At 38.1% G+C, this 14,125-nt stretch overlaps 1 protein-coding gene across 21 annotated transcripts in view; it reads right to left on the bottom strand.

The window, feature by feature from the left end:
• Window positions 1-14,125, bottom strand: part of kif1aa (kinesin family member 1Aa) — an 87,360-nt gene that overhangs the window by 25,613 nt on the left and 47,622 nt on the right. For 8 of the 21 annotated variants that reach the window (XM_041791293.1, XM_041791294.1, XM_041791295.1 and 5 more), the window contains 4 exons: window positions 12,588-12,722; window positions 2,671-2,789; window positions 2,474-2,559; window positions 2,258-2,393 (listed from right to left, as the gene is read on the bottom strand). In XM_041791293.1, the coding sequence (XP_041647227.1) occupies window positions 2,258-2,393; window positions 2,474-2,559; window positions 2,671-2,789; window positions 12,588-12,722 (476 nt within the window). Of the gene's footprint in view, window positions 1-2,257; window positions 2,394-2,473; window positions 2,581-2,670; window positions 2,790-9,021; window positions 9,337-12,587; window positions 12,723-14,125 lie in introns of all 21 variants that reach the window. The other 13 variants (XM_041791282.1, XM_041791286.1, XM_041791287.1 and 10 more) reach the window with 5 other exon arrangements.

Here is a 14,125-nt window from a genome sequence, read left to right as displayed (position 1 = left end):
TGATGTTGTGATCATACACAATGTTTCTAAGTTTCCTAATAGTTTGGGAACGACCAATATTAATAATTCTTTCTGTTATGAGGCTTCATGTTCTCTTAGATCCTCTGCAGCTTGTTTTCTAATTAATTGTTATTGCAGAAGTAAAAACATTGAGAACTCGGCTTTCAACTACTTTTTGAACAAAAGCTAAAAAATTATTTACAAGAACAAGAAAACTTCAGTTATCCCTGAGGGGAAATTTATTTTTTTCTTTTTTTTTATACTACATAGGCCAGGATTAAAATGCACAAAAACACAAACCTATGTACATGATCAAATGGAAGGATGCCAGAGGCTAGGCCAGGCTATTCATAAAACAGCACCAGGCAGTTGGCAATAGTAAGGGAGCTCTGCCCGTACTGGGTCTTGAAGCAGCGGTCTTTAGGATCCCAACACAAGACCCTATGGACCGAGTTGTTCCCCTGATTGATTAGACATTACCTTTAAGATTTATCTTTTGAGCTTTTTGCCTTTAATCAGAGGATGGGACAGTGGGTAGTGTTGGAAATCAGGACGTGAGAAAGAGGAATCACGTGGAAAAGAAGCCACAAGTCAGATTTGAACTTGTACTGTCTATTTGGAAGGCTAGCTTCCTAAACCGGCAACCTAACTACTAGTCAAGGTTGTAAAAGTTTGGGATTTTTCATTAGTTTTTATTTTGTTTTGTTATCCATTTATGTTTTGAATTTCAGTTTATTTTTTCAGTTTTTCCAGCAGGTTTGTTTAGTTTTTATTTTACAAAAATTCCTTGTTTTAGTTTATTTTTTATTAGTTCAAGTTTTATTTTTTCAGCAATATGGGATACTTAATGAAGAGAGATCAGAACAAGTCTGATCTCCCTTTGGGTTTTATCGCATTTATTGAAAAGCCTTTAATAAATGGGCTAATGCGACAACATGCAGGTGCTTTAGCCCATTTATTAAAGGCTTAGTTTTTTGTGGTTATGAATTTTTCACTCTTGACAAAATACAAGTCTGACCTCTCCTTGTTTGGCATCATGGATTTTTCCTTGAGACCTAGGAGCGCCTTTGTTTGATACTGACAAATAGGTGAAGCAGCACTTCTAAGCCATCTTGGAGTTTTTTTATCAATATGAGATACTTGTCAGAGGTGAGACCCAGAATAGTAAGACAAAGTTGATGTTTTACAAGTCTTAAAAACACATTTAAACAGGATACTCTTCACATTTCATTTTATTTATTCAAATTTGACATCTGAATAAAATTCAAGACCTAAAATTAACAAAAAAAAAAATAAATAAATAAATATGGTTAACCGCTGTGGGAAGTCGTCTTCAATTAAATCTTGTCATTTTACACGTCCCCAGGCTTGGGTGTACATCTCTATCAGTACACTGTCAAAGACTAAAATGAAGAAGAGTTTGTCCCTAATTTTATTTATTTATTTATTTAGTTTTTTAAGTACAGAGTTTAGTTCTAGTTATTTTTCTTTTTCAGAAAGGTTGGGTTTTTCTCATTTTCAGTTACCAATAATTAGTTAGTTTTAGTGAACTATAATCACCTCGCTGCTAGTCTATCTGCACCCAAACAGACATTTTCTTAAACTGCAGCAAGTCTTCCTTTGTTTTATTCTCAACTTCAACAGTTTTGTTGATCTTGCAAATTCTTTAGTTTTCAAACCTGTGCTGTTATTCATTAAACTAGTGGTATCATCATTGTCCTGTACCCTCAGGAAATAGTAATGCACTTTATACCTCCTACTGGATGATGAGCATCCATGAATCTGTCTTATTCATTGCTGTTGCTCTGGTTGTTTGCTCTCTTTCTGCATCTCCTCTCTCTATCTCTCCCTAATCCATCTCCTCAATCTGTCTACATCTCTCCCTCTGTTCTTTTACAGTGCCAACACAGCTTCAGCAGATGGCTGTTTAACATGGTTCTGGTTCTGCCTGAGGTTTCTCCCCAGTAAAAGGAAGTTTCTTTTTTCCACTGGATGTGCTAAATATTAAGCTCATAGTGGACTAATGTTGGGTCTTAATAGAACAGAGAGGATAGTCTAGACCTGCCCTCTTTGTAAGGTGTCTTGAGATAACTTTGGTTATGAGTTGGTGAAATACCAATATAGACTCACTGATTATAATCACCTCTAAGTGAAAATCATTCAGTGATGAATGATTTCGGCTAATGTTGACACTACACATGCTCATAGACTTCTAAAACCTTAACCATTCATCCATCCACACAAAAGATACAATTACCCGCACATGTGTTGTTGTTGACCTCATCAGCTGAGGGTCCCATTTCTGCATTCTGCCCCTCCCCCTCAACAATACGAAGCTCCTCCTGGGAGATCCCTGTACGGGACAGACCTACAGAGCAGGTCTCAGACTGGAACTGCAGAAAAAGTGCAGCACAGATGAGTAAGAAGGCTATTCAAAACCAGTGAATTCATGCGTCTAGAGAGTATTTCCTACCTTTTCATACTGCTGATCCTCAAATGAGATTTTGGCAGTGCCGGACTGCCTCACTCCTGAGCCGTAGTCTGGAGCTTCCTCATCAGCTGGAGGGAAACACAGAGCACCTTCACTTCACTCCCTCAAGAAATCACACACAGCCTGTACTTTTAAATCCTTATAGCTTTTTATAACAGGACTGGGGATCTGAGCCTTACCTGATATGGCCTGCACCGCCACCCGTAGGAAGCCCTTCACCTCTCCTTTCTCGCTGACGATGGCCACACGGTGGACAAGAGGCACCGGGTACAGCAGGTTACTCAGATAAACAAAAGCCCTGAGCAGGGAGCAGAGAAAAAGAAAGAGAGGAAGATTATAAAAGATCATGATGAAGCTCTGGTGAGGGCTCACATTTGATAAAATTGGACTGGACGGTGACTGGACAACAGAACACAGAGCTGCAAAGCAACCAAACAGAAGCTGGGACTGCTCTTGCGATGGCCATGGCTGCCCTTTACTATCGCTTTGTAGGGGCTTCTCCTGACCATCTATAAATAAAAAGTTCAAGACAGTTATGGGTCACATGCAGTATTAATCCTGAAATTTTGGATTGCATTGATGAGAGCTTGGTGAGGCTAAGGAGCATGAGTGTAAGGGTCAACTTTGAGTTTTAGAAATAGTGGAAGCCAGCTTTCTACTAAGCTGGGCAGTGGATTTTTCTTCATGGGCAGTAAATTAAATTCTCTTTAATGCAGTGTTTAGATATTATCATCATCTGCACTAACATACGCACCATAAAAGCGCCTCATATGAAAATGCGAGGAGCTAGACTAAGATCTTAAGGCACTTTGCATTAAATTTTAAAGTTCTTCAGGGTAGTGCCAAGGATTAAACTCTTCAGAATATTTATGTGGGAACAACTGCACTAAATATTTCTGTCTTGCTCTTCTAGTTGCAGTCAAGGACCACATTTCCATGAGCCAATAGGGGTAGACATTTAAGGGTGGAGTGTTAAAAGAACAGGGAGGCAAATGACAAGATTGGTGAGGTGCAAATAAGGCATGCTCAGGACAGAAAAGGTGAACTAAAAATGCTTTTAACATCTCGACTCAAAGGAATCCAAAGCAAATAAAACTGAAATCATCATACGTAACGAGGCCCAGCATGAATAAAAAATAAACTGCCAACAGCTCCATAGATTATATGCTACACAAAAAAAACAACGAATGACATCTGAAATCAAAGTGCACCTCCTGGGAGGAAGTGATAATCTGTGCAAAAGGAGGGGGCACGAGTTCATCATCAGACGTATTCATGTCAAAATTGACAACAAAGGTCAAAATGAAAAGACTTGTGCTCTGGCATGCCTAAAAGAGACAGCTGCAGTAGAAACCAGCTCTTTCATCTTGAGATTTTGAGTCTTCCTTGAACACCACTTTTGCTGTTTCATAAGAGCAATTTTCATCAGACTCTTCGGTGCTTTTAAGGTTTCACAGCGTGCAGATAACTCTCCGCTGTGGGTTCCTGTGTTATGCAAATCAGACCTGAATAAACTCCATGAGACATGTCAGGGCTTTTGCTCGTGAATGATCGTCTCTAAAAGCCGCTAGTTTGCATTTAGCCACACAAAAGTGAGACACACAACTCAAGCAGCCGTTGAGCATCAACTTTGCTTGGATTTCCATGGAAACAAGTGATATGAACTGAACCACCCTAAGAAGCACTTTTTATGTAAAATTTAAATAAGCAGTTAAAGCATTTAGTTCAAGTTAGTGTGAAGCAACAAATAAAAACAAAGAAAATTCAGCAATAGTCAGAGTTGAGTAAAGCTGGAAGTAATAGATAAACCTTTAGGCCCCGAAATGTCTACTCCAGAGTCAACTCAATACCAGTTTAATATGTGAAGTGGTTTGACATCTAGAGACTGGAAAACTAAGACAAGTAATATAAACCAAATTATCCAGAAGACTTCTTACTGAACAAGGCGGGAGGGTTAAAAAGGTCAATACTTTTAAACATGGGCATTAAATCAACATTTTTGAGGGGTTAACTGTCTGACAAGTACAAAAAGTTTCAAAATAATCCCAGATAGTTTCAGCCAGCAACCTACAGACAGGGCTGGGATGGCTAAAAAAAATCTTTGATTTGCCTGATCAGAGTACAGCTGCATCTAGAAACACTAGAACAGGGTTCCTACATGCTTTTAAAAATCAAATGAGACTTTTTAAGATCTGAACAGAGAAAATTAGTACCAATTTTTGAATAGACAACTGTCAAAAATAAGAGGCATGAGATTTCCCTGTTCGCAAGACTAGGACTGAATTTTCTGATTTAATAAACTGTTTACAAAACGTCAGATGGTACATGGCAAAGTAACTTTTTTGGGGGGGTGCCCAAATTTGATAATTTCTGGCACATTTAATGTCTCTTTTCTATCAAAATAAAGTATATTGATATTCATCATAACACATTACTGGTGCTTAAGCTGATTTTAAATAGTTCAACTATGAAAAAGCAGAATAACACTTTTTGTCAGGGAAGATCTCTTAAAGTAAGGATGGGCTAGAAAAATTTTTAAGAGGGCAACCTGGTAGCCCAGATGTCAGAGAACTAGACTTGTGTTTCACAACAGAACCAAGTATATTAAATCCCAGTGACTCCGAAAAAAAAAACAGAGAGGGGTCCTCCAGGAAAAATCTGCAACACCTAACCCTGAATTCTCTGAATTATGGAGAGTATTTATGCAACAATCTGTGGGGGAAGATGATTCAAATTAAATACAGTTGGCTTGAAAACACAGGCTGGATAAGGACATGTCTTCTTCAAAGTGCCTGCTAGAATATAAGACCTCTCACTTGTAAAAGCCATACTTTTTCAGACTTTTTATGCCCTTAAATTTCAAATGTACTATTTAAGACCGATCTGCAGGAACCCCGCTAAAAAAATCATGGAAAAGTTCATTACACTTAGAATTGAGCTGACAGTCATGACAATCAAATACCCAGTGTCAGAAAAATATGAAAATACAACACAAGACCAGTCAAAAACAGGATTTATAAGACAGAAATGCCATTTTTTTTTAAGTATACTAATTTATTCACTCAATACTTGGTCAAAGCTTCTTAAGGGCTTCTGACTTCATCAATGCAGCGTAGGTGATTCTCCTAAAACCTTGAATCCGTTTATTTTAACCCCTCAGAAATGATGTCAATAAATGTATGTTTGTAGGTGAGACAGCGAGCGGGAGTTTGCTTAACACACGTCTTGTGAAAATAGATGTGCAAAATATTTTCAATTTTTAACAAAATATGTGAAAATAAAGTCTGGTTTGAAGAAACCAAAATGGCATAAATAAAGAAAGAGGTAAAGAATTCGTAACTAACTGTTAGTTAATCTACACTAAAACCGGCATTGTTATTCGGTAACAAATGATGAATTAATTAGTAGTTCTCTATTAGTTAACTTGTCGCTGAGTGAGGGCCTGTGTTCAAGGCTGACAATTTTGTGCTCATTTTCAAAATAAAACCAGTGTACATCACTGTTTTACAGAGCTTAGTGTCCTCAGGACAAAAACGCCTTCAGCATCAGCTATTCTCATAGCACTGTCAGTTTAAAGAAGAGCTGAATGGGCTGGGAAAATAATCGAATTGCTATTTTTTCCCCAAACAATACTATTGTAATTTGATATTCCATTCATTTTTACATTTGTCATTGTGTGTATTTTTCAGCAAACACAAGCCATAAAGCATTCTATAGTATAACAAAATAGTAGATAGATTAAACTAGGGCTGAACCATTTTTGAATAAAAAAATCTAATCTTGATTATTTTGGCTCATACCGCACATTCAATATAAATTGTTGTATTGAGGAAATTAAATTTTTTTGTACACTACCAACAAAATTACACTTAAATGATTGCATGATGTGTAGGGCATAACATCACTGCTGTAAAAAAAGATTTAAACAGGTGTTTTGTCACTCATAGGCCAAAGAAATATTAAACCCTCTAGAGCAGCACTGCACTCGTCATTGTCACTTCTCCCTCGCTGACCAATCAACAAACAATCACTGAGAAAATATCAATCTAACTTTTCTAAATTCCAGGTGTACAGCTGCTGCAAATGATAGGATAGAATTAATTTTAGATTGTTTTTATGTTTCCTTGATATTTCTTTGAATAAAGGAAAATGATAAATCCACAGAGCTGTTTAAAAACAACCTTTACCAATACCCTTGAGTAAGCAAAAGATAGAAATAAAAAATAAAAATATTTCCGTTGAAATCTGAGTTGAACCGGTAACTCTTCCACCATTAGAAGTCATTGGGAGTCCCACCCTGTCTTGATTTTGATTGGCCAGCAAGGGAGAAGTGATACTGACAAGTTGAAAGTGACCAAAAACAGCTGAAGTCAAGGAGATTTTCTCCGCTCAGGGCACTGAGCAGAAAAAATGTTGGACTAAATTGGCCTTGTATTTAAAATGAGAACTGGTTGTGCTAAAACCACCAACTGTGAACATGGGCTCTTAGTTTGGGGGAAAGTAAATGAGTAGCTCTTCATCAAATTTAACCTACTTCCTTTGAGCTGATCATTATACTGGGTAGCTACTAGGGATGTACAGTATCAGATTTTTGCAGATAAAGATATGCCAGCTAGAACTAGTATTAGCCAATACTAATATATACACAACTTGTAAAGAGAAGCAGAGAGAGAAATGGGAAAGTAGATGATCTTTTAGTTGTTTTTACATTTGGAGCTTCATTCAAAATGATCAGGGCTTGCTGTAGGCCTCTTTGGCTGCGTTTCCACAAGGCTGTCCAGTCTGACTGAGTACAGTTCAGTGTGGTAACCCCCAACATAGTTTGCATTTCCAGAGACACCTGTACCCTCACTTGGCGGGTGGACTGTATGTGACGTCACAGGAAGCGTGAGTCTCTGCTGTTCCCTCCGCTGAGTGAAAGAAATCCGTAGGGAGAAAGCAGGAAATGGCTTTATTTTAGCTGAAATGTGCCGTCATTTTCACAACTAGATCTTAATGTTGTTCACTGCGGTCAGTACAGAACATCAACTGATTAATATATTTATAGAAAGTTTGGAGTCATAACGATATATTAATAAGGACAAGATTAAGCTGCAATACTGCAGCAGCTACAACAAGCAATTAGTGATTAATATATGCTAAACTCCACTCCATTCTCCTTCCTCTTACCTTAAGGAAAATAAAGACCATATTTAAGCAGATCAACCATACGTTAAAATAATATTTAAGATCACAAGGCATTATTGGTTATGTTTTATAGCTTTACAAATTGTCCCGTCCGATTAACACGGCTAAAAAAAGACCAAAAAATGGTGACGTCCACTGATATTAAATTAAATCAAATTAAATTTTAGATTACATAAAGTAGCCTTTGTAAATTAAAGTGATTTCTATTTGAAGTACTGAAGTTATTTCCCTGAACACTTGAGTTGTCCCAGAAGGTTTGCACACAGATTTACTTCCCACAGAGCGATTTTTTTTCACAGATTACCTCAAGTTAAACAAAAAAACTGATCTAAAGCTTGTGATTAAAAAACCTCTGTGGAGTCCAAATATCCCAGATTTAAGCTGGGATATTTGGACTCCAAATATCCCAGATTTAAGCTGACATCAGTCAGTTTTTCTCCTGTTTTTTACCCACTCCTTGCAGCCTTGCTGAGCAGTATTGTCATGTGCTGAAAGTGACGTCAGTGTATGATATATGTAGCTCCCTCTAAAGAAGGGTGCCAAAAAGGTAGGCCATATGAGTCAGTTATTTGGGACCCTTTCCAACTTTTGATAATAGAAACGCTAAGAACTGCATACCATGCTGTACCAAACTGAAATGGACCGCTTGGTGGAAACGACCTACTTGAGTGTGCAGCGCCCAAGGTAAGCTACCTGTACCTGGTGGTACAGATGTGCATTTTGCTAATATATAAGGCTGATTTATGATATGTAGGTTATATTTCAGCTTTAAATTTGTGCAGAAATTGTAATATCTGCCAGTACCAATATCATAATATTATGCATCCCTAGTAGCTGCTTAACACTGAATCATTATTTAATCACATTTCCTGGTTAACTAGCAGTTAATTACCCATTCATTATCTAGTAACAATGTTGATTTTTGAAGTTGCCCAAGATGATGTATAAAACACCAACATATCCAAAAGATGTTTGTTGTTTGGTTTTCATATCTCCACTGAAGCTGTCCAACTGTAATGCCTCGAATTCATGTTGATAGTGTTACTGCTGTTAAGTAAAATGGTTTGTTTGTACACTAAGAAACAGAAAAAAGGATTACTTGGAAAAAACATTGTGTTTGAACAAAAGATCTCAGCTGATTTCATTTTTAATGCATTTTCCATGTGGACATGCACACCCAGTCAACAACAGAGGACTTAGTGAGAGTTTCTGTGAAGTATATCATAAGGGTGATTTATAAAGCCATTCATCATTGCTGATGTGCATCGAGGGAAACAGACCCCGCGTCTCAGCGTGAAAGAGCTAGTTTCCTCCACCAGCATGCTCCCTGAAACCTCACCAACCTTCCCACTACACTGAATATAGGTGTGCGGTCGTAAAAGGGATCCTGGCCTTCGCTGGAGCCTCGGCAGAGCTCTCCCTCATCATCATCATCATCATCATCAACATCATCCTCATCATCATCTGCCCCGAGCTCCAAGCACGGGTCGTCCAAAAAGATATCATCGTCCAGGTCCTCCAACTCCTCCAACTCCTCCGCCTCCCCTCGACCCTCGCGCTGCGCGTCGGCCAGCTCAGTAATTTCAGAGTTGGAGAGGGATGAGGGTGGGGTGGGGTCACTCATGCGCTCGCTCATGCATGTGTTGAAAAGGGGGTTTCTGGTGCAGCCGGAGACACGGGAACCAGGTTAGTACAGGTAGATAGAAAGCACACAGTTGATCAAAAAAGAGGGGTGGAGAGCACCTGAAGACTGGATCAGAGAGGAAAATCTGCCCCCCTTTATGCCAGAAAATTATCTTAGCTTTTACATGTGTGTTGTCCAGTATTTAGTGGACAGCCGACATGAACACAAGTGACACCAATGAAATTTAGGAGGGTGAAAAGAAAGCTATAAAGGTTGTTAGGAGTTTTGAACTGCATATTTGAGATTGCATGCACAGAACTAAGTGTGCCAGAACATAAAGTTGACGTTTGAAAACCCAAAAAATATGTTTGCAAAGAGGAAAGCCATTTCCAGTTACAAGTGGAGCAGTATCTGGTAATGTTTATCTATTTATTTATTAGTTTTCAATGTGTATTTTTGAGGATTTTTTTATGCTTTAACACTTTTTGTTGTTTGCATTTGCATTTTCCATGCTGCATCTATTATGAAATCTGAACATGCAAATGGATTTTGAAATCTTGCTGGCTGCAGATGTTTTGACATTGAATACAGTCTGTTGCATGGTAGAAAATCATAAAAGATGCCTTGCAAAAGTAGAGCAGTTGAGAGCCCAATGAAATTATACTTTTTACTGGGACTGATCAATAAGGACATATTTGAAAATTTTTGCCCAGAATGATCACATTACCACAAGCATCTCGACTTTGAAGTGCAATTCACAAAAAAACATAATGACACCATCTAAAAGACAACTCTGGCCCTACAGTTATTTTCAGTTTTGTTTCGGGTTTGTCATTACTTTATGACTTACTAAAATCAAAAATAAACAGATCCTTTTGATTTTTAGGAGTGGCCCTAATATACCTTTGCACTATATGGTGAGCTGGATATAGTGCAGTGGTTCCTAACTTTTTGTCCTTAGGGCCTCCCTACTCATATCTAAGAAAAGCTAAGTCCCCCAGGAGCCACTAGGAAATATTAAACATCAATTTTATTTGTTTTCATTAACAAAGTCCAACATAGGCCTACACGCCAAATAGGTTATTGTCAGAAGATCCAGGTATAAACTATTCATTATTATAACAGCCTATCAGGGTAACTCTTAAAAAAACATATAGGATCTGTTAATTTTAAAAGTTTAAAACTTTACTTTTGTCGATAAATTTACACAAACCAAAACTTAATATTTTTGAGATTTAAAGTCAAAATAGCTGATTGTGTGGAAGAAAATCATGCCAAATGAAGCTGTATTCCTTTCATATATTTTGCAGTTGAGAGCCTAATCAAATCATAATTTTTAGATTTTAGTCCAGATCACGTTATCATTCTTCTCTGGACTTAGATGAGACATTTCTGTAAACTGGGGTAAACCTACCACTGTTTACAGTTTGGTTTCTTTTAAATTTATGACTAAATAAATTTGGGACTTTAAAAACCTGAAATATTTTGATTTTATATTCTCAAAATTAAAACTTCACAAACTTGGAAATTTCTAGTTTAGATTTCTGAGTCGAGGTTCTTTTTCAAAAATGAACAGATTCTCCTTTTTAATTTTATCTTTTAGGGTGGCCCTAATATGCTATTGAAAATTATGTCTCTAATAATATAAAAAAAAAATATGGCCATCTAATTTTGACAATGTCAGAGCAGACAGGACCCCACTCCCAGCCTGAGAACTTTGGCGCACCCCCTCCTTGGGGTGCCCATACCCCAGGCTGGGTTGCTTCGAGTGTTCTTTTGCCTCCATGGTGTAATGATGGCAAGAAACACTGATTTACCAGTGACTGGACCTTCCAGACACAGGTGTCTCTATACTACTATCACTTGAGACACATTCATTGCACTCAGGTGATCCAAGTTTCACTAATTGTGAGACTACTAGAACCAATTGGTTGGACCTCTGTTGAATTAGATAGGTCATATTAAAGGGTGAGAATATTTATGCAGTTACTTATTTTTCCTTACATATGTTTTTAAAATGACATTACTTTATAGAAATCTGTTTTCATTTTAACATTAAAAAGTGTTTTTGTAATGTTTTTGGTCAAAAAAGTCTAATTATATGGCCACCATTGATTTATAAAATCAATAAAAGGGTAAAATATCCAAGGAAAGTCTCATTTTCATACTGTAAAATCCTCCCAGGACATTTGCGACCATATTTTTGCAGATTATCAGAAACATCATCAGCTAGGTTTTAAGCCCTCCATCACTGAGAGTACTGTATGCCTCCACTGGTGGTCGAAGCACTAATACGCACTCCAAATAAACACACTCAGCGTCAGCTTATCACTGATACATTATTCATCTCTGGAAATAAATTTCACAAGGGATGATGCTTTTGGCCCCAGAGTGTAAACCTGGTGTACTTTCTGAGTTTATAAATAGAAATTCAAAATGAGCTGACAAACTACAAATTTCAGAGAGACGTTTTAGCAGATTACTGCCTGATCATTTTTTGCTTGTCTTGCGGGAGCTTAATGACATTAAAGTCTTGATATGCTCAATGTTATGTAAGAAGGCCATGTGACTGTGTGTGACCCATCTGCAAGGAGAGAAAATGACAGAGAGAGAGACAGAGAGATAGATACAGAGAGAGAGAGAGAGAGAGAGAGAGAGAGTTTGGCAGAAGTACAGGGAGGCTGTGTGCCAACGTGGGAGAGAAAGAAACAGCAGGCTTTGAGTAGGAGGACTGAAGAAACATCGATCGAAAATGTTCCACAGTCGATTTTTCCCATTAAAAAAGACAGGCTGGGCATCAACGAGTCATTGATTGTCAAATCCTTCCTTTGTGATAAACCTGTGGGACCATACTTAGGAGAAAAAACATGTGTTTTCAGCTTCATTCTTTTACAAAGCACATAAAATTACTTGGAAAATGACAGCACCCTTGGTAAAGAGATGTAGCACTTAACATTGAAAAGCTCTAAGACCTTAATACAAGGACATTTTTTAGCTGAAAGGGAGTGATTAAATGATGGTTAGTAGGGCACAGCAGACTTCAGTATCTAATGACAGAGACACTGAAAAGAAGTTGATCTGATTACTTCATGCTGGTTTCCATCAGTTCACTTCATGGATAATATGTGACAGTTACAGCCAACAGCCTCCCATTATCTTTAATAGAAACGTACTTTGGACATCTGCTGTCTGGCTGCTGTTGACCTTTACGTGCATTCAATCTGAATTACTTCCTCTCCTCTCCATATTATAAATGCAAAAGGACCAAAGGTGATCAGCATTTACCTGCCAACCAGACGGAACCAGGGGAAGCGGTCATAAAAGGGGTCTCCACCGGTCATCACATTTTCACAGTCTTCACTGGTGTTGGGCACGTCAGCAGCACGATCATACATGTCTCTCATGAGATCGAGCCTCTGCCTGCAAGAGGATGCAACAACCAAGTCACTGTCTGATGAAAATGACTGGATCTAAGGTTTTATTGACCTACTGTGCACCCTGTCAGCCATTAAATCAGCAGATGGTGCTCACAAAAGGTGAACAGTATTTTGCCTTTTGCTATCAGATCAAAGGAACTGTCTACCTACTGCACAACCAGCTTTCTTCTTTAGAGAAGTTTTTCTTGTGTTTCATAGCAGTTTTCTCTGCATTTTGGAAAATGCACAATGTTTAACAGAAGCGCCATAAAAATCAAGTCAGGTGTTATTTTATTTAAACTGTTAATGCAAATATTTTGCTTTCTACCATTTATCAAAGACAGTTACTTCTGTTTTTTCTACTTCTGTCTTCTTCTGAAAGTTTTCCTTACTCAAACCTTTTGAAAATATTTGACATGATCTTTTTTATTTACTGATGACTGGGCTATTCAGTTAGTTTTGAACCAGGGCCACTTCCTGAAAGAGGATCCCAAATAAAAGGGCCAGAGAGATAACACATGTAAAGAGACCGATGCATCTCTTCACGCTATCCCATGTCATCCATGCCACTGTTAGTGATGCTGACTTAGCTCTCTCTTGTTCTGTGCAAGCCTGAATATGGCCTGACATCTTTCCTTGTAAAGTGCTCCAAAATCTTGCAGCAAACGTTGGTGCCAAATGAAAAGTGGTGTCAAAATTAGCACAAGTTGTTTTCAAAGCCTTCTGAAGTTGTATTTCTTGCATACCAGTGTGCACTTGTGCAGAGTGAGCACAAAGATCTTAAATAAACACACATCATGCTCCTAAGTCACTAGCCCGACTCTTCTCCTCTGTTGTCCCTAAATGGTGGAATGAATTACCCAACTCTATTCGATCTGCAGACTCCCTCTCTACTTTCAAGAGAAAGCTAAAGACCCAGCTCTTCAGAGAAACACTATGCACTTAGCTAGACTATTCTCTACTGTTGTCCCCAGTAGTAGATTGAGTCTCAGCCAGACTATTCTCCACTGCTGTCCCCAGTGGTTGAATGAGTCTCCCAACTACAGTTGGCTTGCACTGTCCTGCTCTACATCTGGGATTTCTTTGTCCAGCTCTTTGTGAATGACCCAGCACTTGGTACTTGGTAATTAGTTGTTGTGAAGTCTAATGGATGGCGATTAGAGATCTCACATTTTGCTTGATTCATTGTTGGTGTTTAAAAACAAAACAAACCAAAAAAAACCCAAAACAAACAAAAACAAACAAACCAAAAAACAACGTATATTTTAGGTGCTTTGCCTTAACACTACATGGCAGCACCTGCGTCCAATTGGACCTGAAGCACTTTGTGGCACTTACTGATGTTGTTTGTTCTCCTCTAGATCTTTGCTTGTGTTGTTCTTGCTCTCGAATTTATGTCGCTTTGGA

Source organism: Cheilinus undulatus, linkage group 7, assembly GCF_018320785.1.
Source record: "Cheilinus undulatus linkage group 7, ASM1832078v1, whole genome shotgun sequence".
NCBI classification, from domain to species: Eukaryota; Metazoa; Chordata; class Actinopteri; order Labriformes; family Labridae; genus Cheilinus; species Cheilinus undulatus.
The sequence above is the reverse complement of the archived record's forward strand: the minus strand, read 5'-3'. Positions and strand labels throughout refer to the sequence as shown.